The sequence below is a fragment of the Lithobates pipiens genome, unplaced genomic scaffold (genome assembly GCF_037356315.1).
Source record: "Lithobates pipiens isolate NorthernLeopardFrog02 unplaced genomic scaffold, aLitPip1_a1.2 Scaffold_19, whole genome shotgun sequence".
Classification (NCBI taxonomy): domain Eukaryota; kingdom Metazoa; phylum Chordata; class Amphibia; order Anura; family Ranidae; genus Lithobates; species Lithobates pipiens.
The window spans coordinates 405,132,960-405,159,397 of NW_027507764.1; the positions used below are offsets into that span (position 1 = coordinate 405,132,960).

General features: G+C 39.4%; 1 protein-coding gene across 7 annotated transcripts in view; it reads left to right on the plus strand.

Annotated features, from left to right (window-relative positions):
* The window catches only part of PIEZO2 (piezo type mechanosensitive ion channel component 2), a 503,501-nt gene that overhangs the window by 298,622 nt on the left and 178,441 nt on the right, over positions 1-26,438 (plus strand). For all 7 annotated transcript variants that reach the window (XM_077492436.1, XM_077492435.1, XM_077492439.1 and 4 more), the window contains exons 5-6: positions 13,724-13,886; positions 24,644-24,854. In XM_077492436.1, the coding sequence (XP_077348562.1) occupies positions 13,724-13,886; positions 24,644-24,854 (374 nt within the window). The remainder of the gene's footprint in view (positions 1-13,723; positions 13,887-24,643; positions 24,855-26,438) is intronic.

A 26,438-nucleotide genomic window follows, 5' to 3' on the forward strand; every position in this document is an offset into this window, starting at 1 on the left:
GTGGTGCAATCATGCATTGAGGAACAGCTTTTATCAGTTCATGTGACAATATCACCAGGCTTTTAAATTTATTGCAATGGCTGCTGCTGGGAGTTTGGTTCCTCTTGATTAAGTACACAATGGGGTTTATTTACTAAAGCTGGAAGGTGCAAAATCAGGCTCAATTTTGCATAGAAACCAATGAGCTTCCAGGTTGTATTACAAAAGCTTAATTGAACAAGCTGGGGTTAGAAGCTCATTGGTTTCTATGCAGAAGTGAGCCTGATTTTGGACTTTCCAGCTTTAGTAAATAAACCCCATTGTGTACTTAAAAGTGGGGTATGCCTGTATATGGGTATATGGACAGGCTTTTGGGAGCAGTATTGTATTGTTGTGAAAAAAAGATTTAGGCATATGGAGAGGGCCAGACAGGGCTGGGGGAGTTCTGCAGTCCAGTAAGCAAGGCTAACAACTCTGAATGGGTGGGATTACACTGCAGCAAAGATACCACATTGTCAGGCCAAATGGTAAGGTGTGAACACATTGGGTTTCTGGCAGGCATTTGTCGGTACTTGCAGCATTTTCAAAGGATCAAAACATGTTGGAGAGAAGTAAAGAAAAAAAAAAAAAAAATATATATATATATATATATATATATATATATATATATACTCACCGTCCATGTTATTAGGTACACCTGTGCAATTGCTTGTTAACACAAATTACTAATCAGCTAATCACATGGCAGCAACTCAATGCATTTAGGCATCTACATGTGGTGAAGGCGGCTTGCCTGAAGTTCAAACCAAGCATCAGACTGGGAAAGGAAGGGGATTTAAGTGACTTTGAACATGGCATGGTTGTTGGTGTCAGATGGGCTGGTCTGAATATTTAAAAATCGACAGATCTTCTGGGATTTTCACACATAATCATCTCGAGTGTTCATAGAGAATGGTCCTGGTGGTGGTGTAATGGTGGGGGGATATTTTCTTGCCACCCTTTGGGCCCTTTAGTACCAATTGAGCATTATTTAAATGCCACAGAGTATTGTTGCTGACCATGTCCTACAGTGTCCCCATCTTCTGATGGCTACATCCAGCAGGATAATGCACCATGTCACAAAACTCAAATAATCTCACCACTGGTTTCTAGAGCATGACAATGAGTTCACTGTACTCCAATGTCTTCCACAGTCACCAGATCTGGGTTAATACAGGTTTAGTAACATTTTAAGGCAGTTCTAAAGGCAAAGGGGGGACCCAACCCAGTACTAGCATGGTGTACCTTAAAAAGTGGCCGATGAGTGTATATACTGTATATTCCCCTACATACACTTTAAATTGCCCTCTGTGATAACTGTTTGAAGTAAACACAAGTTTACTGGGCTAAGTGAAAAAAAAAAATCCTTTTAAGTAATCGAGCAAAAATGATTTGATAGACTGAAATCGAATCCATCTTTCTAAAACAACACCTGGGATCTTGTAATTTCCACAAAAGCAGGGATAAACAAATCACTGGGCCAGGCAAATGTAACACTCTGGTTTCTGCCAGACTTGTGTTCCTTCCGCCATCTGTTTGATGCAGTTTCAAAGAAAGTGACCCCAAAGAATCCAAAGTGGTCAGGTGTAATTTGTTCCAGAGAACAGGGCGTAAATTTGAACGTTTGTGTTGCTGATATTTTGGCATTGTCTACTCCTTGAATGTGTAGCATTCAGCAATTTTTTAATCCACTGACAATTACAATAGGTGCCTGTGACGTGATTTATCTGTGTCCCCAGTCATCATATTGAAATTAAAAAAGTAAAACTGTATGCCTGCTATAAAAAAGGATATAATAAAGAGTGAACATACTATATAATATATAAGGAATATGAAGCAATATGCAGTTTGCTTCCAAGCTTATACAAATTAAGCTATTTTTTTTGCTTTTTTTACTTATCATTACTGATCCGTCCCGTGTGAAAGGGGCCTAGGGTTCATGTTCGCTGCTACCATGGGCTTGATGTAAGTTCTCAGGTTTAAGATTCACGGTTCCAGACAAATTTTGTACAGAATTGGGAGAGCCCAGGAGAATGTTTTGAAAACCATTGTACCATGTACTGGATGGCCTTTAAACTATGACCAGCAGACTTAGAAGGACTAATGAATGAGCATTTGCAAAAGTCAGCCCCTTCACTAGAAAAGTGGGCACAAAACAGCCACAGTGTTAGTAATTCAGAAGCTGTTGTAGGGAAAGCATAAGAAAAGCTGAATAACTGCATAGGGAGAGATAAGGGTTAGTCAGGATATTGTACTTGAATTCAGATTTTTAACTATTTATGCAATCAACCACTTTTTTTCCTTTATTACTCAGGGCTTTTTTCTCTTTTATTTTATTTTGTAGATGATTTGAGGTCTACTGTTACTTTCAGCTCCTTTCTTGTCCATAGCAAACTTTTTTTTTGTTGCTGGAAGACTTCCTTTAAATTTACTTTTGTTTCAGGTGATGGTATTTTGAGGTTTTCATTTATTTTGGGGGTATATTGTTTTCTGTTGATAGGGCCTCTACTGTATGTTAACTTTTTTTTTTCTAATCGCTTCAAACCATGTGAAAAAAAAGAGTTTTATTTCAGAGTTGGTATTTTGGGGTTTTCATTTCTTTTGCAGGTTTTTAATTTATATTTTATGTTGTTAGTGCTTCTCACTTTGCGGTGCTTAAACGCATGTGTTCTGTAAGCTGCCTTTTGCTCACAGCACACCACTGCTTCATTTGAAAGGAAAAAAACAAAGTGTGAGAACAGTGGGCACCTAACCTCTTCATATTATATCATTCACATTCAACGCACCCCCCCCCCCCCCATTCCCATTTATAAAATAAAAGTTAGGTATGCACTAGTTAGACCAATTATCTCCAAATAAAACTGTCCTGCTGCTGACCAAGTTTACACTGCTGTAATCTCTGCAGTATTTCTACTTTCAGTGTTGCCCTCCAACCTCTCTCCACTGTAGGGTATTTAAAAATATGTTTTTTCATTGGTACATGTACCAATGGGAGTGCTCAGCTTTCCATAGCTTTTTTTGTGCAGTAGTGTTGTAGTGTTGTAGTGCAGTCGTTTTGTGCCTATTAGCTCTAAATAAGGCCAAAATGTAATATAATATATTTTAATGTGATTAATTTTGTGGAATTATGAACAAAAATGAATGCACCCTTGGTAAATGGAACTTGGGCAGATATGCCCATCACTAGTCATAAACATAATACATAGACATGAAATAAGATAGTGTTGATATTTTTGTGAGATTTTAGCAAAATTTCACAATTTTGGGGAAATACATTGAAGTCAATGAGTAAGGTAAAATTAAGGTAATTTTTGGTGGAATTAAAAGGACTTTAAAAGCTCCTGAAGATTTCAGAAGCAATTTTTTATTAACTATCCAGAACCCTTATTAGCCACAGTGTTTTATATTGAAAAAAGAAAAACGTGGAAAAAAGTTGAATATAAAAATTTTTAAGTCATGGTAAACAAATGATGATATAATGAACCAAAAATATAAATGCAACAAACACCAAATTAAACAAAAAAAATACTCTAAATTAAGTATATGGGGCCAAAATCTGCCTCAAAATTAGCTCAGGTAGGTTTTGGAGCTACAGGTGTCTGAACGCTCATATATGAACAGTCACCTTTGTAATTCATGGGATTTCTGGATGTTGTCAGGTGTGATACAGAAAAGTTGGAAAAGAAATCTGCAGATATTGAAAGTTTTCAAATAGGCCCTGATTTTAGCTGCAATGGCATTTAAGCCAGGCTAAATGGTGCTTAAAGCCCCATACACACTATCAGTTTTTCTGCTGTTTTTTGTCTTCAGATTTACCAAAACCATGTAGTGCAAAGGCGCTGCTTGATTGCGTACAAATTGAAACTCCTAAGGTTTGACCTCATATTATATGGTTTTGGTAAATCTGAAGGAAAAAATCTGCAGGAATTCTGATGAGTGTGTTTGGGGCTTAAGTCATGCTAATATGACTTGAGATAATACTTACGGAGGGGCCACTTTAGCATGCTTTAAGCAACTTGACGGTGCCTTCAGTGTTTCTTAAAGCTTAATCTATCAGGGCTATTAAACATCTAAAATGTAGTCAAAAACATTATTTTGAATAATAACCAACCAAACACATTCCTTTTAGGCAGTTTCCAGATTTTCACTGGCCAGTTTGCTCATGCCTACTTTCCATGACTGGTGAAGCCATCGTTGCATAAATTGAAGTAGAGAAAATGCTTAATCTGCCTCAATTTTTTGCTCTGGACAATTGTCCAACATCTGAGGAAATTGCAGTATAAAGCAAGGGAATGTGCACACGTCTACCTGACTCATTTTAAATATTTTGGTCCTGCAAATATTTGAGAAGCAAAGTCTGCAACAAAAACATTGAGTTGTCAAATAGGAGTTTGCAGAGTAACAAAAAGCATTGGTGTTTAGTATGAGAAGTACACAACGTCCTTATTACTCAACCAGGCTACAAGAAATCATCTATGTCTGGTGTGAGGAGAGTCAAAGGAAGCACTCATGGAAAAGCTGTATTACAGTTCTAAACGTAGCCAGTAACTGCTAACAAATTCAGCTTCTCAGCGTCTTGTAGTCTGAGATTAATGCTTGATATACTCACCTCTTGCTGACACTTAGCAGGATGCCGTTGTTTAAATATACTTTGAATCAGTTTAAAATAGCCGATTTTTGCTTGTTGGTGTTAAATATTGAGGAAGAACTCCAGTCAAAACACAAGCTTTGGCAGTGTATGCACTATGTTGTGTATTTTTTTTTTTTGTATCAGTTTGTTCAGTTTTTAAAAGCGCTCATTGGCAGAAAATAGTAGTTCTCCAAGTCACTTTTTTGACCTACAACAATAACAACAGCCTTTAAATACGCCAGCATTCATTGTGATAGGGTAGAATACTATATATTATTTATTGAAAATGTGGATGGAACTCGACACTTGATGCTTAACTTTCAGAACAGTGACTCATACAGAAATACTAAATCAAATAGGCAGACTTTATTTTCTTCAACTCAAGATTTCTTTCAAGACAAAGATAAAGCAGTATTAAACCCAAAACAAAAAAGTAATTAATTGCATCCTATCAATCCTTAAATGTGGTGGTTGCATATGTTTTATTTTATAGGCTTTTTAAAATTTTCTTTTCAGCTGCTGATCTTAACAGTTATGCCCTGTACACGCGATCGGATTTTCCGGCAACAAATGTTGGATGTGAGCCTTTTGTTGGAAAGTTTGACCTTGTGTATGCTCCATAGAACATTTGTTGTGGGAATTTCCACCAACAAATGTTTGAGAGCAGCGTGTACACAAGAGAACAACAGAAGAGCCGCACTGACTATTGAAGTTGTGATTGTCAGTGATTTTCTGGCAGAAAAGGTCCGGCGGTCTTCCCGACGGAGTTCTGACCGAACTGACTTGCCCACACACGAATGGACCAAAGTCTGTTTTGAACATGATGATGTTCGATGGGACTAGAGAAGGAAGTTCAATAGCCAGTAGCCAATAGCTGCCCTTGCGTCGTATTTGGTCCGTCGGACCAGCATACAGACGAACGGTTTTCCCGATAGAGACTGATTTCGTCAGACAGATTTGAAACATGTTCTATTTCTAGGTCCGTTGGAATTTTTGAAGAACAAAGTCCGATGAAGCCCACACACGATCGTAATATCAGGCAGAATGATTCCGTCTGACCTTTTCTGCTGGAAAGTCCGGTCGTGTGTACGCGGCATTACTCCCACTGAGAGGAATAAAACTTTGTGTAGCATAAATGGTACCTGCAGCAATAATAAAGTGGATGTAAACCCTCACATATACCCAGTGAAGTGAACAGCCTCAGATAATACACAGGGATGAAACAAATCTCTCTACATAAGTTTTACTTGTATATTTGCTCTCTTCATCTCTATATACTGTTTAGAAAGTTCAGATTATGTTAGGAGGTTTTCTCTTCCTGGTTAGCACTGCAGTGAAGCCTGGGCATACAGCCAAGACAGCTGATTGGAGGAAAGGCTCCTCTCCTCATAGGTAGAGACTTTCAGCTCTGTTCGTTGAATCGTTCAGCTCAGTGCCAACCTATTTATAGAATCCTCCCTAACCCAAAACTGTTTTTATTATATGTGAAGGAGAACTTGTCAGGAGTTACTATGCTGATGACAGAAGAATGAAGCAGGAGACAGCTACAGGACATAGGGCTTTGAAGAGAGATAACAAAACACTGCAGATATATGTGCCCAGGTCAAATTTCATGAATCGGGTTTACATCCACTTTAAGGCAAATTTTCCACACTTAAAGTGTATGTTACCCTAAAGCACAAAAGCTGAACTGCGTTAGGGCTTATGTACACTACAGCTTCTAAACTCGAGTTTATGAGCTTTTGGTATTTTTTTGCCAAAGCTCCTAAACTCAACTCCATAAAAGGTTGTATGTCCATTTACATATAGGCTTTTACAAGAGTTTAAAAGCTGCTGTGGTTAGGGGAAATTCAACCTCCCTCAACCTCCTTCTCCTGAACATGGAAGAATCGCGATCAGGATAGGAACCTTTTAAACGTGGCAAACCGGCAATCAACTTAGTTTGTGTATACATGAGCCCTTAGCATGGGCAGTTATCATCCTTTGGCTGGCTATTCAGAGGTACGGGACACTGTGCAGATACACAGCTAAACTGTATTCATTAGTTTGTTCAACCACCATGTCCTCCCTCTCAATCAGAACCTGCCTTTGGCACACACCTCCTCTCAATCACAGCGTGCCTGCTCAAGCACAGCTTGAATATTGCCTCAGGCTGAACAGACTATGCAATACAAGCACACTGCAGGGTTGATTTACTAAAACTGTGTTTACTTTGGCGCACAAGCACAGAGGGATGGGTCCCTTAATTTATTTATTTTTCTTATTTCTTTTTTTAAATAAATAAGACCCCAAATGCCGTTTTGCCAGTGGGACGGGAGATCCCTGGCAGATCAGTGGAAGGTGGCGGGAGGGGTTGGACTGCTTGTGATGGCGATCAATTACAAGGTGATTGTTTACAATCACTTTAATTGAACAAGCTAGAGTTAGAAGCTGATTGGCTAACATGCACAGTTGCACCAGAATTTGCACTCACTAGTTTTAGTAAATCAATGTGTCTGAACAGTGTCCTATAACCCTGTCCCCCCACTATCAGGAGATGTATGGCCACATGACAAAACTTTTTAACCTTGTAGAAGAAGGTAAGAAAGATCATTTCTGAAACTAAGCAAAAACAGTTATAGTCCCTGCGTAGTTATAGCTATAGTATAAATTGTCTATTACATTGTATGTTCACAACTACTTTAATGCCTTGTACACACGATCAGAAATTCCGACGGAAAAGGTCCGATAAGATTATATTGTCGGAAAATCCAATCGTGTGTGGGCTCTATCAGACAGGAATTTCCGTTGGAAAAAATTTGAGAGCGGGATCTCAAATTTTCTGACAAAAAAATCCCATGGGACTTTTTCCGATTGTAGAGAGTTTTCGATTGGACAGTGCCACGCATGCTCAGATCAAATTACGAGACCAAAGCTATTGGCTACTAGCCTCATTGTAGTCCCGTCATAATGAACAAACATCATCACGTTCCGAACAATTGGATTTTCCGTCAACTTTGTCCGACCATGTGTATGCAACACCAGTTTAGGACAAAATCTGTCAGAAAAAATCAGTCGGATTTTGTGGTCAGAATGTCCTACCATGTGTACAAGGCATAAAAAGAGAACCTGTATTGTTTTATGACAATCATTCAATGATGTGACAAAATAACCACTGCTGTAGAAACATTATGAGAACTGGTTCATGGAATAATTCCTGCTATGTAAAATACATTTAATTTGGAGAAATCCTTTACACGAGGACTGTGAGTAGAATATCAGCAGATTTCATACAGATAAAGGCATTTTGCCACAATATGTCCAGCACATTCCATCAAAAGAGACTAAATAGTTTAGTCCAAAAATATTTGAAATGCCTCCCAGCATTGTGGCTGCAAATATGCAACATCCATTCTGAAATGTAAATATAACTGATATAAGTTATAGTGATTGCATAATGCAGAAGTTTTCCCAATGACTGCCAGATGCTGGTAGTAAAACTGGTAAATAAGTGAAAGCTAGTGTAAAAGGAACACACGTGAGCGTAACTAAACCATATTCTATATTACAGTAATGGAACATGTTTCTACCTACTCATTATAGGGCAATGTTTCTCAAACTTACAGGCTCTTGCATAGGTAAGGTAATCACATTTTGAAAGAAGAATTTCAGTAATTTCATATGGGATTCTACTTTACAGACATTGTAATTCCTTTAAAATGGTTCAAGGAAAAAGACTGATTGCCCATACAGATACTGCTGGCCACTAAGACCGACCATACATGGTTCGATTCTGCTGAACCAGCCAAGATTCTAACCGCTAATGGGCAAGCTGAATGTACCAAGTTGATCGATCAATCAACTTGGGTACAACCAGCCTGCCGGATTCTGTTGTGATTAACGCTAGTAGCTGCTATAGCCGCTAGCGATAATCACTGTCTTCTCCCAGCGGGGATGACTTCTCCCGCCCGGAGAAGACAATGGTCCAGAAGGAGGGATTCCCCCATCAACACTGGGAATAAAGAGAATTTATTTCCTGCAACCCGTGGTTATAGGAAAGAAATGTCCTCCGTGTGGGGCTGGCCTAATTCTCCTAAAACAGCAATTAACTCCCCTTGGAATATTCACAGGGGAAAGCTGTTTATTGAGTGCATTCAAGGTTCTTTTTTTAACTGAAGCCTCAATGAAGGGAACGTTTTTTCTGAGCCCCGAAACACATTACAGTTTTTTTGTGTAAAGGAATTCATTTTGACTATTTTATCCTTTGGTCTGGCACTCTTACCATTGGCGCTTTTTTTTCCCCTAGTGTATGTGGAAGGGACTGTTTTTTAATTCATGATTAAAATGAAAGTGGTTGTAAACCCTTACAAACCACTTTGACCTACAGGTAAGCCTAGATTAAGGCTTACCTGTAGGTCCAAGAAATATCTCCTAAACCTATATGGTTTAGGAGATATTTACCTGAAGACAGCCACCGCTGTCTACGGCGCATGCGCTGTAGACAGTAGTGCGCAGGCGCATTGGGCAGGCCGCAGATCGCGGCGATATGCCACGAGTGTCGGCTCCCATGCGCAGCGCCGGAGCAGCGAGACCCACCAAGAAGATGGACGCTCAGAACTACAGGGGACAGCGGTGACTTTGCTGGCTCCTGTGCCAGGTAAGTGACACATAATGGACTACTATGCGATGCATAGTAGTCCATTATGCTTTACCTTTGCAGGGAATCAAAGAGGAAGTAAACCCATCAGGGTTTACTAACTCTTTAAAGTATGACCTAAAGAATACCTACAAGGAATACAGCAGCTCAAGGTTTTGAGGGTTTTTTCTTCATAGCAGCAGTGCACCAGTTCACTCGGCTAATGTCCAATTAATTTAGTGCGTCTGTGAAAGCAGCTCTCAAAGTACAGAAAGAATAAGGCAGAAGAAATAAGTTATATTTGCACGGTTGTATGTACAGTTATTCTAGACTTTAGGTTTACACTTGTGTGGGTTAGGAGCACTGGCAAAATTATATAATGTTCCCGACCTACAAATAAAATGCTCTTTATCAGACATGAAGGGATCCAGTTAGGCATTAGTGGCACCCCCATGCATTAGAAAACGTGGCACATTTTCGCCCGTGCCAAATCTCATGACATCATATGACTCAGTGTGGCTCAATTTAAAAAAAAGAGGCAGAGCCTTTTTTTCCGGCATTTCTTGTTGGTACAGCAGCCCATTCAAATAAATTGGCTGATGTACCCACCACGACATGTGCAGGCAAATGTACTGCACATGTGAACCTAGGCTTAGGTAATAATGTACCTACTAAAAGTACACTTTTTCATTGTATGCCTGCTATGCTGCTATGTATGTTACATGTGTGTACAATTAGTATTGTATGTTATATGAACCCTTGAGTTATGTGCTAGGCTTGCCTCTGGGCTGACATTAACAAAATATTCAAAATAATGACATTAACAAAATATTCAACTCGGCTGACTTTGTCCAGATTTTGGTAACCTGTAGTAGTTGTCTACACTCCATATAACTTGTTGAAATTGTATGTATTCAATAATCTCTACTGTTTGATATACAGTATTTCATAACCTAAGATATGAATTGCTGTTGATGTTTTTTCTTTAATATTCTTGTCTTCATAGTTTATGTACAGTATATTTTGACAGGTAAAATAACTTTGTTTAGCATTTTAAAGTGACTATCACTATGTGGTTTTCAAAGTCAAAGCAGAACCAAACTCTCCTAATCAACATTAAAGTGGTTATAAAGAAGGTTTTTTACTTTCATGCATTCTATGCATAAAGGTAAAAAACCTTTAGTGTGCTGCTCCTCCCACAACCACACCAAAACTTACCCGAGCCCTATCCCAATCCAGCACTGTGCATGGGAGCTCTCGGCTCTCCCGGGTCTCCCTCTTCTCATTGGTTGAGACATAGCAGCGGGAGCCATTGAATTTCGCTGCTGTCAATCACAGCCAGTGAGGGGGGATGGGGGTGGGGCCAAGCCACACTCTGTGTGCCTTACAGCAGTGGGGAGGAGCCAGGAGCTCTGGTGGGGGACCCAAGAAGAGGAGGATAGGGGTTGCTCTGTGCAAAACCATTGCACAGAGCAGGTAAGTGTAACATGTTTGTTGTTTTTAAAACAAAAAAAAATTTGAAGCTTGAGTGTCACTTAAATTATTTTTAATTCTTATGCTGCTAGCCTTAGTAAATTGATATTATATTTAATTGCTTTAAACTTTTTTTTGTAAGTTTCTTTAATTGCTTTCTGTATTGGTCCAGGGCCCCAGGGATCTCCCAACTACGACGCTCCAGCAGAGCTATACATACCAAGAGGCATTGTAAGACTCTGACATTCACAGACATGACTAGGAATGATGGGAATTGTAGTTCCTGAATAACTGGAGAGCCATAGTTTAAAGACCCCTGGGCCTAGGCCAAAATGATGTCATACATCCCAGGAATCTTCATGGCCTTTTTTTTTCATTCACCTAGAGCGGGGAAGGAGGGACATTCTCAGCTAAGCACACCCTCCTGCCTGCATGTTTGAGCTAAGGGTAGATGGATTACAAGAAGTAAATGCTACATGAATCATCTGCCCTTACTCAAGATGGCAACAGCTAGAAATGTTAGGTGGTGTTTTTAAAGTGATTTCTCAACCAAATAAAGCATGGAGATATAAATGGATGGGTGAGTTTACTTTGGGTATTACAAATAATTTACAAAGCATTTTCAGTTTTTGGTGCACAGATACAGTTAAGTTCTGCTTTAACCACTTGCTTAATGGGCACTTAAACCCCCCTCCTGTCCAGACCAATTTTCAGCTTTCAGTGCTGACATACTTTGAATTACAATTGCGTGGTCATAAACACTGTACCCAAATGAATTTTTTATCATTTTTTCCCCACAAATAGAGCTTTCTTTTGGTGGTATTTGATCACCTCTGCGGTTTAAATTTTTTGTTAAAAGACAGAATTTAAAAAAATATGTATATTTATTTTTATTTTGTTATAACATTTTGAAAACAGGTAATTTATCTTCTTTGGTGTACGCTGATGAACGAGCACTGATGGGCACCGATAGGTGGCAGTGATGGGCACTGATCAGCACTGGTTGGTTACACTAATAGGCAGCACTGCTAGGTGGCACTGATTGGCACCACTGGTGGGCACTGCTAGGTGTCTCTCATGGGCACTGATAGGTGGCACTGGTGGGCACTGGCAGGTGGCAATGGCAGGTGGCACTGGCAGGGGGTACTGGTGGCACAGATGATTCAGAATTGCCTCTTCGGGACCTATGTCCCTTGCACATATGCCGATGATCGACTTTTTTTTCTCCTCATGCTGTCAGCTTGAGGAGAAAGAAAAACAATTACAGAGCTTTTGTTTACATCGTGTGATCAGCTGTCATTGGCTGACAGCTGATCACATGGTAAGGGGCCGGGACCAGCCCCTTACTTGGATCTGTGATCACCCGAGTCTCAGTGACTTGGTGATTACAGCCTCCACCACCCGCGGGGCACGTACAAAGGGGAGGACGGCATATGACGGCCTCCTGGAAATTCAGGTCCATGCTGTGGCTGTCATTCGGCAATAGCGCGGACGCCAAGATGTTAAGTAAAGCAAAATATTAAAAGTTGATGACGTGTACTTATCTTTCCAACGATCCATGTCATAAACCTCTGCCAGGTTGCAGATCTCCGTCCACCTCTTCCACTGTTCCCAGTGGTTTCTCTCTGAGGCTGCAATAGCCTGCAGTGATATAGGACCCAGCAACAGAAATCACAGTGGGGCAGCAAATAATTGACACCAAGATGTGTCAGATACCTGCTGTGACCACTGATCTGCACATGGTGACATTTAAAGGCCACAAGTTAAGCTAATATATCATACTCTTTTACAAGCTGGCTTTACTTTACTTTGGATCCCATAGTGATATGGTTGCTTTATAAGAAAATAAAAATATTTGCTGCCTGGACTTTAGTTAGCGTTCATTCTGACCAATATCTAGGCCTACCTTGTTTTTATTTGATTTTGTCACAAACACCAAATAAATTTAAAAAAAATACAAGCATTTCAAAATTGCTTAAACCTGATTAAACAGTGTATCAAAAAAAAAGAAGCTGGATGTTTTGACAGCAGGGGATGTGTAATTTCCTTAGTTATTTTCCCTTTGCAGAGTGAGGATGTTCATTATCACTCAAGCACCTACACATATCCTGGTCTGCATTCCCATATGCCGTGCCAAATGGATTAGCAGAGCAAACCACAGATTTTGTTTGACCAATTTCTCTTTTTTTTTAGGAGATGACTGAATTTCATTGTAAACATTCACAGTTTTTATATCTTGCTATTACTCAAATAGTTCAGACTAAAAAAAAGTATTATATACATTCTTACATATTAGAATTATATTGTGTCCTAATTATTCTAGCAATTTAGCGAACGATAAGCTCAATTCATGAAGCTTTAGAGATGCGAAGATTTTTTTTATTTTCAGCCATGTGACTGTATTTTTGTATATTCTTATATATGATAAATATAGGCCTTATATAGAGGACTCATAACTGTCACTTTTGAAAATAGGGATCCTTATACTGTTGTGAATTGAGCCTAGAGAAGAAAAAAAAAACATACTGAGGCACAATGTGTGCAAGGTGTGAATCATTTTGCTTGCTCCATTTTTTTATTATGCACATTAATTCGATTCATTACCTTTGTTTATTACAAAGGTACAAAAGTTCTAAAACGTGGTATCTGATAAACCTATTGTGATAGTGAAGTAATAATAATATATTGATACATTTGGGTTTTGGTTTGATTGCAAAGGAATGTGTGATAATTCCTTTTTGATATATCAATATGATTCTTTTAGGTATATAAAATACAAAAGATCTATCTATCTATCTATCTATCTATCTATCTATCTATCTATCTATCTTTCTATCCACCTACTTTTATGTATAATTAATTACCATGAGATTACTTTACCAATTTTTCCTCCAGGATTATTGAATTATTTCTAACAATGTGTAATGCTCTTGTTATTAAAGGTTTTAAAATCAGCAATAGATAATGATGTATTTTATTTTTTCTAGCCTCAAGGATACAGACGTTGGCAATGGAATCCGATTGTTTGTACCAGATATTGGGATGTTTATTGCCAGTTTGGCCACTTGGCTGTTTTGCAAAAAACTTGTCCAGCAAACAGTGACTGAAGAGGATGCACAGTATAACTCTCAGTTTGTAAATGAAGAATTGGTAAGTATTGATTTACAGACAGTTAAAGTTAAATAAAGTTTAGCATTTGCCTAATTTAAAGCTGATATTTAATCTGCTTATATTTTGCGCCCTCTGGTTTCTCCTTTTCCCCCTTATCAACATGTTATTCAAATTTTTTAAAAAAAACTATCCGTTCTCATTACATAGCCTGTTTTAGACTCAATGGCATCGTCACCCAGTCTCTTTGCTTCTCTTAACAATGCAAAAAGATCTTGGCTAGTGGAAAGGGCTGGTAGGGTAATGTATCTAGCTTCCTAGGGAAAATTAATCTACAGACTATGGACAGAAAGGAGTTAAAGAAGAATTATTTCCTGTAATTTCTGTTTCTAGTGGCTGAACAATTAATTTCTACCCATATTCTTCAAAAAGTGCTACATTCATTTCTGTGTTTATATACTTATATTTATCATCTAATAATGAATATAAAAAATAATAAGAAAAGAAAATGAAAAAAAAAAAGGGAAGAAGTGCTCCAAAATATAAATCTCTACTCTATTTTTCTTATGTGGCACATCAAATGATCATATTCTTCCAAAAAAAAAATATTCCCCTTTGGTTTTTACGGATCTATTTCAGTAAATAATAATACTGCATTATAATAATCAAAAAATCCTCATCTAACCTTTATACAATCATAATCTCTGTGTTTCAATTTGTTAATACCATATACCATATATACTGGTGCTCTACCCAATGTGCAATATACAAAATGTCTAACTGAATCCAGGATGATCCACCCCAAGAGTGTCCCATCCCTCTCGGTGAGTGAGTCTTCCATTGTAAAGGGCAAAAAGAGAAAGAAAAGGAAAAATAAAAAAACCTCCTTAACCTCCCTGGGGGTATGATTCGTTCTGGTTTTAGGTGCTGAAAGCGGTACAATTATTTTGCATGGAAATTTGGCGTTTTATATTGTAGTCCTGTAATTCTTATGCCCCGTACACACGACCAGACTTTTCAACATCAAAAGTCTGACGGAATGATTCCGGCAGACTATTCGAACGTGTGTGGGCTGCAGGGACTTTTGATTTGCAAAAGTCTGACAGACTTTAGAAATGGAACATGTTTCAAATTTTTCCGACAGAACTCTGCCGGACCCAGAAATCCGCTCGTGTGTGTGCTAGTCTGATGGACTAAAACCGACACGAGGGCAGCTATTGGCTACTGGCTATGAACTTCCTTATTCTAGTCCAGTCATACGTCATCACGTTCGAATCCGTCGGACTTTGGTGTGATTGTGTGTGGCCAAGTCCGTTCATTCGGAAAGTCCGTCAGAACTCTGTCAGAACTCCGTCAGAACTCCGTCGAAAGTCTGCCGGACTTAAGTCCTGTCGTGTGTACGCGGCATAAGGAATAACTCTCTTAAATCTGTTCAAACCAGAGTCTAGCAGACATCCCGGGGATGATAAAGTTTATAATATAATAAATAATAATAAAAATTATTCAATAATGTAATCAAATCCTAAAACACTGAAAAAGGGACACTTTCTGGTTGCTATGGACAATCTCCAAATTCCAGGCAGAAAAAACAGTATTTATAATATAAAAGTGCATGCAGGGCACTGGACAGACCACTAGGGACAAAGGGGGTGTGTAATTTTTTAAACAGTACTGTAATCTGTAAGATTACAGTACTGTGTGTGTTTTGTGTACTTTTACTTTTTTGAATTTGGCGCCGATCTCCGCTCCCGTGCGCCGTAACGTCGCAGGGAACGGAGCTCGGCGGCATTCAGCACTGTGTGAATCGAGCGGAGGACGGCTCGCTCACACAGCGCGGAGGACATCGCTGGATCCAGGGGACAAGGTAAGTAACTTCTCCGTGTCCTCCCTGTATCCAGCGATGCAATCCCGATTCTGGTTTGGGGTTACCGCTTATGATAGTAAAATCCCAGCCCGAGCCAGACTTGGGATCACCGCCAGGGAGGTTAAAAAAACTATAATCAGTTCAAGATAAAACAGTTACATATTTAAGATCATCCACTCCTTATCAGTATCTTCTTTTTTAATAATTTTAATAAGAGTGCCTGGAATCAAGAATGAGTAACTTTTCCAAGCGGATTTGTGATTCTCCTGATCATTCCCTGATGCTCTATGGGCTGAACTGCTAAGACCTTAGTTCCATTCTTCCTTTACGTACAAAGGGAAGGATGACTCCAACAATGCAGTTCAACAAAATACAGTTTTTGTTGAGTATACTATACTACTGATGCTATAAAATATGGGTTGACCTATTTAGGCATATTTTATTATGTAATTATCTCTGAATGCTTTCTGTAAGGAATTTTTTTTTTTTCTGCTCTATGTTTTACATTTCAAAAAAGGCCATCACATAGCAAAACACACATGTCACAATTCTTTCATGGAAGCACCCATAGTTCCTTTACCTGGCTCCATACCAGCACAGCAATGGGGATAACCCTGTTTAGCTAAGTTAAGCCATTGTTTAGAACTATCGTGTGACTTGGGATTTTGACTATGTCTGCTTCCATCAGAGGTTTCCAAGAAACGTGCTTTGTTACATTTTCATTATAGAAGGGTTATTTATTTGATTATTAAATTTGAGTATATATTGTTTTGGTTTTGTGTTTTGATGAAGAGAAATCTAATAAAAAATTTAAATGTATATCAATATTTTAAAATTCAGTTTACGGTAAATAATTTTGTATAACTAAATCTAACATAAACCTTCAAATAATACACTACACTAAACTATATTCTTATTTTCATCCACTACCTAATGACCTGTCATCTATTTTTCATTAAATTGTTTCTTACTGTTTTTTTCCTGCCTCCTTGTAACATTCTCCATGAGCTGCCAAACCTCTTCTTTTCTCCCTTACTTCCATTTATTTAGAATGAGCAGTGCACGCTTGTTGTAGTCATGTGCTTTCTATGCATGGAAGGACCATGGAGAATGAATGGAGGCACCCTTTAACAGGAAGCTGAGTAATCACAGAGAAATATTAAAATTAATTATAATTTTTTGGGTTATTAATACAATTATAGAATTGTTTAACCCAGAGTTTAGTATTACTTTAAACATATATCTAACACTATCCCTGACCTATTCATTTCCATAACCCTAGCATACACCCAGGTAAATCAGTCTTCAAATGTATGTAAAGACATACGTTTCTTTAGATAGGATGGCAAGGGGTTGAAACCTCTGCCAAATTTGATTGCTGTATGTGCCCATGGGAGGAGATTATTTATTTATTAATTGTAGCTATTTATATAGCAACAACAATGTATGCATTTCTTTACATACTGTACATTTACATCAGTCCCTGGAGTTTTCAATCTAGTTCCTATCCCACATGAATACATACACATAATAGAGCTCATTTAAATTGGAGCTAATTAACCTACCAGCATGTCTTTAACGTGTGGGAGAAAATCAGAGTACCTGGAGGACACCCACGTAAGCACAGGGAAAACATGCAAACTTCATGCAGGTAGTGTCCTGGCTGGAATTCAGAGTACCCAATTTGTCCTGGTAACCATTTTCATTGAAGAAGAAAGGGAGATTTAGCGTCAACCTTTCATAAGGGACACCTGTGCCACTGGCAACTTTCTAAGGCCTTTTCCACAGGAATGGACTCTAGTGGGTAATCTGTCCTCTGATCCATGCTGAGCAGGCAGAGGGCTGGCCTGCTGTCCTCTATGGGTGGTTGGATGTAAACGGACTTAGACAGATCCTCATCAGTCTGTTTTTAGTGGATTGGATGGGGTTTTAGCTTTTGTAAACGGATACTTAGAGGATAATGGAAGATCTGATCTGGCCCGCCTGAAAAACTGACAGGTGGACCTTATGGGTCTGTCGTTTGAAAGGTGCCAAAGAGGGGAATTCCACATACTGTGAGAGATTTCCTCTAAAAGTTTTTGGGACTTCAGTACAGGAATTAAAGGGAAATTCCTCCCCTCCCCCCCCAATGGTACACAGCAAAAAAACAAAAAAAAACTTTGGCTATACAAACTCTTGAACCTTAGCTCAGATCATTGGCAGTGATTAGCCTTAGTCCTTTTGCCCATGTGTAAATTAGAGCAAGAGGCTGTTTTGTGGAGAAAATTTGAATGCTGAGGTTTTTTGTAGCATTGTTGTGTTAAAATTTCATTCTGACAGGGGTTCAAGAGGTTAAAAACAATATGCTTAATGTATTAGGCCAATGATTGACAGCATGCAGGAGAGCAGAATATAGCAATCTGGCAACTATCACCTGCAAGCTCTGTACCTGTAAATCTGTTGGCCAAGTGTTGCATTTAATCCATCACACAGACTAGTTCATTCATTCCGATAATTAGGGAGGAAGAGGAAGCCATTAAACATAAAGCGCACGTTTTCAACCGCTGTACTTTCCTGATGCACTAAAGTCTTGTGTGGGGATATGAACCAATATTTGAGATTAGGAAAAAGTAACCATATATTTCCAAAAAAAAATAAAAAATGAATCTTACTACGGTATAATGTATTCTCGATGGAATTTATAGAGTTCAATGAAATGCCTCAGTTGCAGGGGCTTTTTTATTTTAGGCATATTAGCATGCAAAATTGGTGACAAACTTGAATTTAAAACAGCTTTTTAAACAAAACTAAGGAGCCCATTCATAAAAAATAGAGAGAAAACACAAACTAAAAAGAGAATTTTTTACTCTATGCTTATTTTGTGTATGTTTGTATGTTGAGGTAAATATTAAATATTTTAGTAGTTGAATGTATACTCACATGATTTACACTTTCAATATGGGAATTTGAAGCTGAAAATCTCAATATAAACACTAAGCCCTTGTACACAAGGACGGAGATTCTGACGGAATGTGTCCCACCGGCCGTTTTGTCGGATATTCTGACTGTGTGTGGTCTACATCGGACTGTTTCCGTCGGAGTATCCGACGGACCAAGTTTTCCAACTTGTTGGTAAAATTTTCCGACAAAATGCTCCGATCGGACATACTCCGATCATGTGTAGAGAATTCCGATCAGACAAAGTGCCACGCATGCTCAGGTCAAATTCCTACACCAAAGCTATTGGCTACTAGCATGAACGTAGTCCCGTCGTAACAAAATAACGTCATCACGTCGGATTTTCCGACAACTTTGTCTGACCGTATGTATGCAACAGTTTCAGACAAAATTCGTCGGACAAAATCCGACGGATTTTGTTGACGGAATCTCCGACTCTGTGTACAAGGGCTAATAGATGCAGGTATGTATACTTTAAAAAAATCTAAAAATCATGGTATATTGTTTTTTTTTAATTCAGCTAGTGTCAGTGGCTGAATTGATATCAATCTATGAAGTTGTGGTCCATGAGAGTCCAAGGGGTTTGGTCACGGGGGACTGGTTTTCAGTAGGGATGAGCCAAACTTCCCCCGGTTTAGTACACAGCAGAAGAGCATTAAAATCTATGGGATATGAACGTGAAAAATCTAAAGTGCTAATTTTAAGGGTTAATATGCAAGTTATTTTCATAAAAAGTGTTTGGAGACCTGGATCCTGCCTCAGGGGACATGTGTCAGTGCAAAAAAAAGTTTTAAAAACTGACATTTTTTCGGGAGCAGGGATTTTAATAATGCTGTGGCACATTTTTCCCATGTTTAGAACAGTCCCTGCACAAATTTACATTTCTGAAGGAAAAAAAGTCATTTAAAACTACTCATGGCTATAATGAATTGTTGGGTCTCGACAATACAGATAAAAGTCATTGAAAAAAGGCATGGGGGTCCCCCTAAAAATCCATACCAGGCCCTTTGGGTCTGGTATGAATATTAAGGGGAACCCCGAACCAAAATTTAAAAATTAAACTTCGTGGGAGTCCCCCCAAATTCCATACCAGGCCCTTCAGGTCTGGTATGGATATTAAGGGGAACCCTGCACCATTTTTAAGGGGAACCCTGAACCCTGCCCAAACACTTTTTATGACAATACCAAGCATATAAACCTTTAAAATTTGCACTTTTGGTTTCTCCCATAGACTTTTAAAGGGTGTTCTGTGGCTTTCAAACTTACATTCGACTTCGAACATCGGGCTCATCCCTAGTTTTCAGCCCCTCAGGCAGCTCGTGGTATCCACCGATAAAAGAAAAGTGGGAAACGGAGGCGCCCTTATATTATAGTTATCTGACTTAAATATGGTGATTTGCTCAGCAGGTCTGACCACAGGACAAAAATAAAAAAAATGTAAATTACTTACATCTGCAGAGGCCTCAGTCACCCTGTGGGGTAGAGACATGCAACCTTCCTATGTGCAGGTGGAAAAAACTCTGGGGTTGATTTACTAAAGGGATAAATACTGTGCGCTTTGCAATGTTTTGCTCTAGAGCTTTGTCTCATTTACTAAGCTCTGGAGCAACTGCACTTGCAGAGGGCAACTGCACTTTGCAAAGTGCACATTCTATTTTCCTTTCGTAAATCAACCTCTCTGTTCCCATGCAGAATAGATGAGGTGAACCCCCATGCTACAGGGATCCCAATCCTGGATTCTCTATTAAGTTTTCGGGCAGGTGTTGAACTTTTTGAGTAGGAAATGTCTAGGAAAAACCCATCCCTGGCAGCATCCCTACAGATATGTTAACGGGCTCCTCTGCTGATCAGTCCTATGATGGTTTTTTTCTAGTCCTTTCCTACTCTGCGTGAATTTGATTTGGTATCCGGTTCCTGTACAGCAACACTCAACCTGGAGTGGGAAGGCAGTATTAGCAGCCAATTAGGTGTACTGCATGCACATGTGCTGACAAGGAACACGCAGAATGAAAAATAGAACAGAAGAGTGTGCAGAAGGATAAACTCATCAGTCTGCCTCTACTACTTGACTATCCAGCAACAGGCTGGGAGCAGGGGGGTGATCAACATATACTGTGCATGTTAACCAATCAATTTTACCTTCATCTTGTTCAGTTCAGTTTTGACCAAACAAACTGGGATCTGATTGGTTTCTATGCAGAGCTGCACCAGATTTTGCACTCTCCAGTTTTAGTAAATCAACCCCTAAGTTTTATTTATCAAATTGTCTTAAAGTTGAACAACTTGCCTGTGTGGACTGTGTTGTCTACCAATCAGCTTCCTAAATTTTTTTTCCCATATCATTTATTTGTTCTCTTGTTTGATCTATCAACATGTGTAGTTGCATGTGCAGCTTTGAGCTACATGCACATTTTCAGGCAGAAAATACATCTAGCGTACAAAATATAGTGTTTTGCCAAGGAAGAGCTGCACGTAGGGATACTTCCGTGCATCAATGTTTACTCGAATGTGCAGGTACAATGTATTTTCCCTTCTGCATTTGGAAAAATAGATTGTAAGTGCACGCCCAGAAGCATCACTATTTAGGCTTAGTTTACACAGGCCTTACTACAGCGTACGCCCATGTAAAAACCATGTTTGCCTGCATGGGGGTGCACAGGCATTTCTTGCATCCATGTACAGGCAGTCACATTGATGTCACTTGGGGTACCACGGGCTGCATGGACATTCACTGCTCCCAATCTGACATCTGTGGGGGTGTGGTGGCACGGCCCTGAATGGAGAAACACCTGTGCATGCCCGTGTGGGTAAATGCCCATTGCACTGGAGTTCGCTATAGTATGCCTAGTACAGGGGCATCCAGCCATTCACTTCTATGTCCCTCAGTGTGCCCCACCTGCGGCTGCCTGGGCATTGCAAAATGCGTATTTTATGCCTGAAAATGTTAATGTGCAGGAACCCTTACTCAGTAAAGCAGTACAAGCAGCAATGAAAATGTACAAAGTACATTAACCTTATCACATTTCATATTCCTGAGTTCAGGTTAGTGAAGGATGAATTGAGCCTGAATGCTGTGGTTTATTTCAATTTGCACATTTCTCTTTGTTTTACTAAAAAAGTATCTTTGGCTATGAATGTACACGCTGGATGGAGTGCAAGTTCTAGATAGCAGATGAAATGTAGATTTGCCAGTTCAGATTCTTGTTTATCACAGAGTCAAATACCATATGTTTAACTACACAAGTCAATTTTTTAACAAAAAACATTCTTCTATTATTACATGCAAGACCATTTTACCCATTTACTATTATGTATTGTTTTATATGAATGGAATGTATGGAGTGGTTAATTTATTTCTAGCCAGGGATACCAGGCTGTGCTAGGGACAAGAAAGCTTATCTTCCCAAATATTACCATTGAGGCTTTGTGTCGGGGGGGTGCCGAGGATTATTACAGCTGAGAAGATTCTTCATGCAGAAATGATGGCATTTCCTTGCTTTGGTGTTTATACTCTATCTGATGAGTTAAAAGCTGAATGTTAACAAAATAATCCAGTGATGACTAATAGCGTTTCTGGCCCCATTCTGATAGTGGCGGTAACAGCTGCTGTGCAGGCACTGCTCTTTTCCTGTCTTACATTTATTGCTGCTTTGACATTTACATGTAATATGCAATGAAGCCTCTTAGCTTTTTCATAGATAGACATAAACACTTTGTGCAAGCAGATGTGAGATCATCTCATCAATCTACTATTAAATGTAGGACTACACCATGGAAATATAGAGTTATGTTTTTTAAGCATATTTAACAACAAAGGAATATCAAATCACTAGGGATGTCATTATGGAGAATGTAAGGAACTATGATCATGTCATCCAAAAAAAAGAATAGTATGTGGTTGGCTTTCTGTAGTATTTTCAATGTGTTTTAACTAAGTAAAATAGATCAGGGTGATATAAATAATTTATAATTCTATAATCGACATTCTACTGGGGGAGATTTACTAAAACTGGTGCACACAGTATCTGGTGAATCAGCTTCTAACTTCAGGTTGCTCAATTAAGCTTCAACAATAAATTCTAGAATCTCATTGGTTTCTATGCATAGCTACACCAGATTTTGTGTCCACCAGCCACCAGTTTTAGTAAATCACCCCATTGTGTGTGTATATATATATATATATATATATATATATATATATATATATATATATATATATATATATATAATCTATGTTAAATTTTAATTATATATGTACACAGACAGCTACAGTCAGTGTTAAAATGTCCCCTGCAAATTGATGGTCTGTGCCATTTACATGGTCTGTGCCATGTACCCCATTTACACTGGTGGTCAGTGTAGAAGTTCCTTCTAACATTGGTGGTCATTATAAAAGTTGACATTGTATTGGTGGCCAATGTAATGCCTTCTGACAATATTGGTCAGTGGTTATGTGCACCCTTGCATTGATAGTCGGTGTGGTGAGACTTATAATCTTGCTCAGTTGTGGAGTGTCCACTTTCATTGATGGTCAGTGCTCAAGTGCCTCCTTACATTGGTGGTCAGTGGTGAAGTGTACCTTTAGGCTGCTTTCACACTGGGGCGGTATTCAGGCGTTACAGCGCTAAAAATAGCGCCTGTGTAGCGCCTGAAAAAAACCAGCCCCTGTCACTCCAGTGTGAAAGCCGGAGGGCTTTCACACTGAAGCGGTGCGCTGGCAGGACAGTGAAAAAAGTCCTGCTAGCCGCATCTTTGGAGCGGTGAAGGAGCGGTGTATTCACCGCTCCTAAACTGCTCCTACCCATTGAAATCAATGGGACAGCGCGGCAATACTGCCGGCAAAGCGGCGCTTTGCGGGTGGTTTTAACCCTTTTTCGGCTGCTAGCGGGGGTTAAAACCACCCCGCTAGAGCCCGCAGACCGCCGCTAAAACGACAGTAAAGCGCCGCTAAAAATAGCGGCGCTTTACCGCCGACGCCGCTCCCGCCCCAGTGTGAAAGGGGCCTTACATTGGTGGTCAGTAGCAACGTTAGGTTATATATCTGACAGAGTGCAGGCACAGTTTAGTGGGATATCAATGAATTTAACTCTAACTGCACAGGGTGGGTATCTCTACAGCCCAGTCTCTATACCTCCATAAGCCCCTTTCACATGGGACGGATCCATGATCATCCACCCCGTGAACATCCGCTTGCTCAGCGCGGATCGCTCTGTTGATCCCTGCTGAGCCGGTGGATGACAGGGCGGTCCCTGCACACTGTGAAAGGACCACCCTGTTAGATCTCCACTCTCCTCTATGGGGGATCGGATGAACACGGACCGTCTATCCGTGTTCATCCGATCTGCTCTGCAAACAGATAGAAAAATAGGATTTTCCTCCGTCTGCAGAATCGGACCATAGCGGAGACGGATGATATCAGGTGTCAGCGGATGAACATCCGCTGACACCTGCTATCCCATAAGGATGCATGTATGTCCGTATTTCATCCGACAATGTTGGCTGAAATACGGACATACGGTCCGCACGTGAGAAAGGGGCCTTATTGTCTGCATGAGGGGTAGGCCACTTGCAGCAATTTTGCTCTTTGTTTGCCCCGCCTGTCATTAAAGGAATATGGAGCTAAAAAAGGTTGGTCTATCTTATGAAAATGCTAGTTGCCTGGCTATTATGCTACCTTGCTGATTTAGTACCTTTATTAATCACAGGTCTTGAAAGGTTTGCAGATCAAGTTGGAGAAAAATCAAAACTCCTGCTCTTCATACTTGTTCCAAGTCAATGACTCAGAAAGTACTGAAGCCAACAAGTTAGCATAATAGCCAAACAACCACATGTCATACAGTAAAAAAAACAAACAAAAACAATGAAAGAACAGGCATGTTAAATGTGAAAGTGATATCAAACATTACTTTATGGTAAATAGGAAAATAACTAGAAAATACATGTTTGCTAAAACCATACAATTGTCTCTCTTTCATATGGTATTTTGTTTTGTATTTAGACAGAAGCAGGGAAGATAGACATGGACGATGCATTAATGTATGAAGAAGATTTTGATGGAGAAGATGATGTGAATGAAGGGGCAGAAGAAAGCACTAGGATAAAAATTCTTCGCAAAGTCGCCTCATTAGCCTCAAAGCTTAAAGAATTTATTGGCAACATTATAGCCACCGCTGGAAAAGTAGTAGTTACCATTTTACTTGGTATAACAGGTTGGTGCTTTGCAGTAGACTTATTTACCTTGAAAGCGTGTATGACGTAGGCCGCGTACACACGGGCGGGCTGTTCGCCCAACTTTGTCCGCTGAACAGTGTTTCAGCGGACAGTCCGCTCGTGTGTGGGCTTCAGCGGACAGTTTCAGCGGACAGTCTGACGAACAAAGTTTTTCGGAATTCCCGTAAGACAGTCCGCTGAAACTTGGTTTGAGCGGACAGTCCGCTCGTGTGTAGGCTTGTTCGACAAACTAAGTCTCGCGCATGCTCAGAAAGAATTTACACGGCGAAGGTTGCATTGCAGTGTATAGGACGTCGTTTTTCTAGTCCCGTCGTACGTGCCGTTCACGTCATCGCGCACGCTTTCAGCGGACTGTTCGTTCATCGTGTGTGGTCAAGTCCGCTCATGCTAATTTTGAGCGGACTGTTTGTCGTACTGTTTGACGAACAAAGTTGGGCGAACAGTCCGCCCGTGTGTACGCGGCCTTAGTCATTGTATAGAAAAGTGCCCTCGGTGTGCACAGTCTCTTATTATTGTCTTAGCAAGGTTGTTAGGGAAGCCTATACTTGTTATTTTTAGGTACTTATACAACAATATGTGCAACAAAAATGTAGTTAAATTCAGTGAAAATGTAAATGTACATTTTAAAACATTCTACTGAAATTTAGGTCTGCATTAAATATCAATTATAGGCAACAATTGATAGCTATCAACGAGCTACTGATAACAAAAGGGACTGGGGTGGGCTAGTGCACTACAGCAACGTCTGCTCAGGTAGACTCTTCTCCATGTATGAATCTCAAGGCATTTACTCTTAATGGAAGATCTGTGTGAACTCAATGAATATAAAAAGTTTATAAAAAATTATTATGATTAAAATTACATATTTTTAAAGAAAGAACACAAGTATTTATGGTCCCCTATATGTTGGAAGACCAATCTTACACATGTATGTAACTTGATTTTTGTGGTAAACCCTAAAAACGATAAAACCAAGAGAAGAGAAGTCGATGCACTTCGCTTTAGTTGCTTCCTCAGGACCCTTTGCTCTGCTTTAGTTGCTTCCGCAGGACCCTTTGCTCTTGAATGTAGGGGTGAGTGATCTAACTGAGAAAATATGCACAGTCAATACAACATAATGTTTTAACAATTAATAACAAAACAATCAAATCATTATATCATTACTACACATACACATACACATGTGTATGTGTATACACATGTGCACATACAAGGAGACACCCATGCATGACTTACATAATGCCCTAGGAATTTTGGGATCAGTATAGAACTAGCAGAGTATGATGGAAAATCCCAAAGGAGGAGGTGGAGACACACTAGTTGTTCCAAGACCCACTAGATGTAGTGTCTTCAAAGAGAACTAGAGATCTCCAAGTAGGTAGGATTGATTTGGATATGGATGTGGTACATTTTTAAGCAACCGATTTTATATAATCTACCTAGTTCATATTGTTTAAAAACATACAGCTGTGCTGTGCACTATAATAGTCACATGATATGATTTCAGTTAGTTACATTTTTGCAGCAGAAATCTCAGCAGGTTTGGGTGGTTTTGGCTGTTA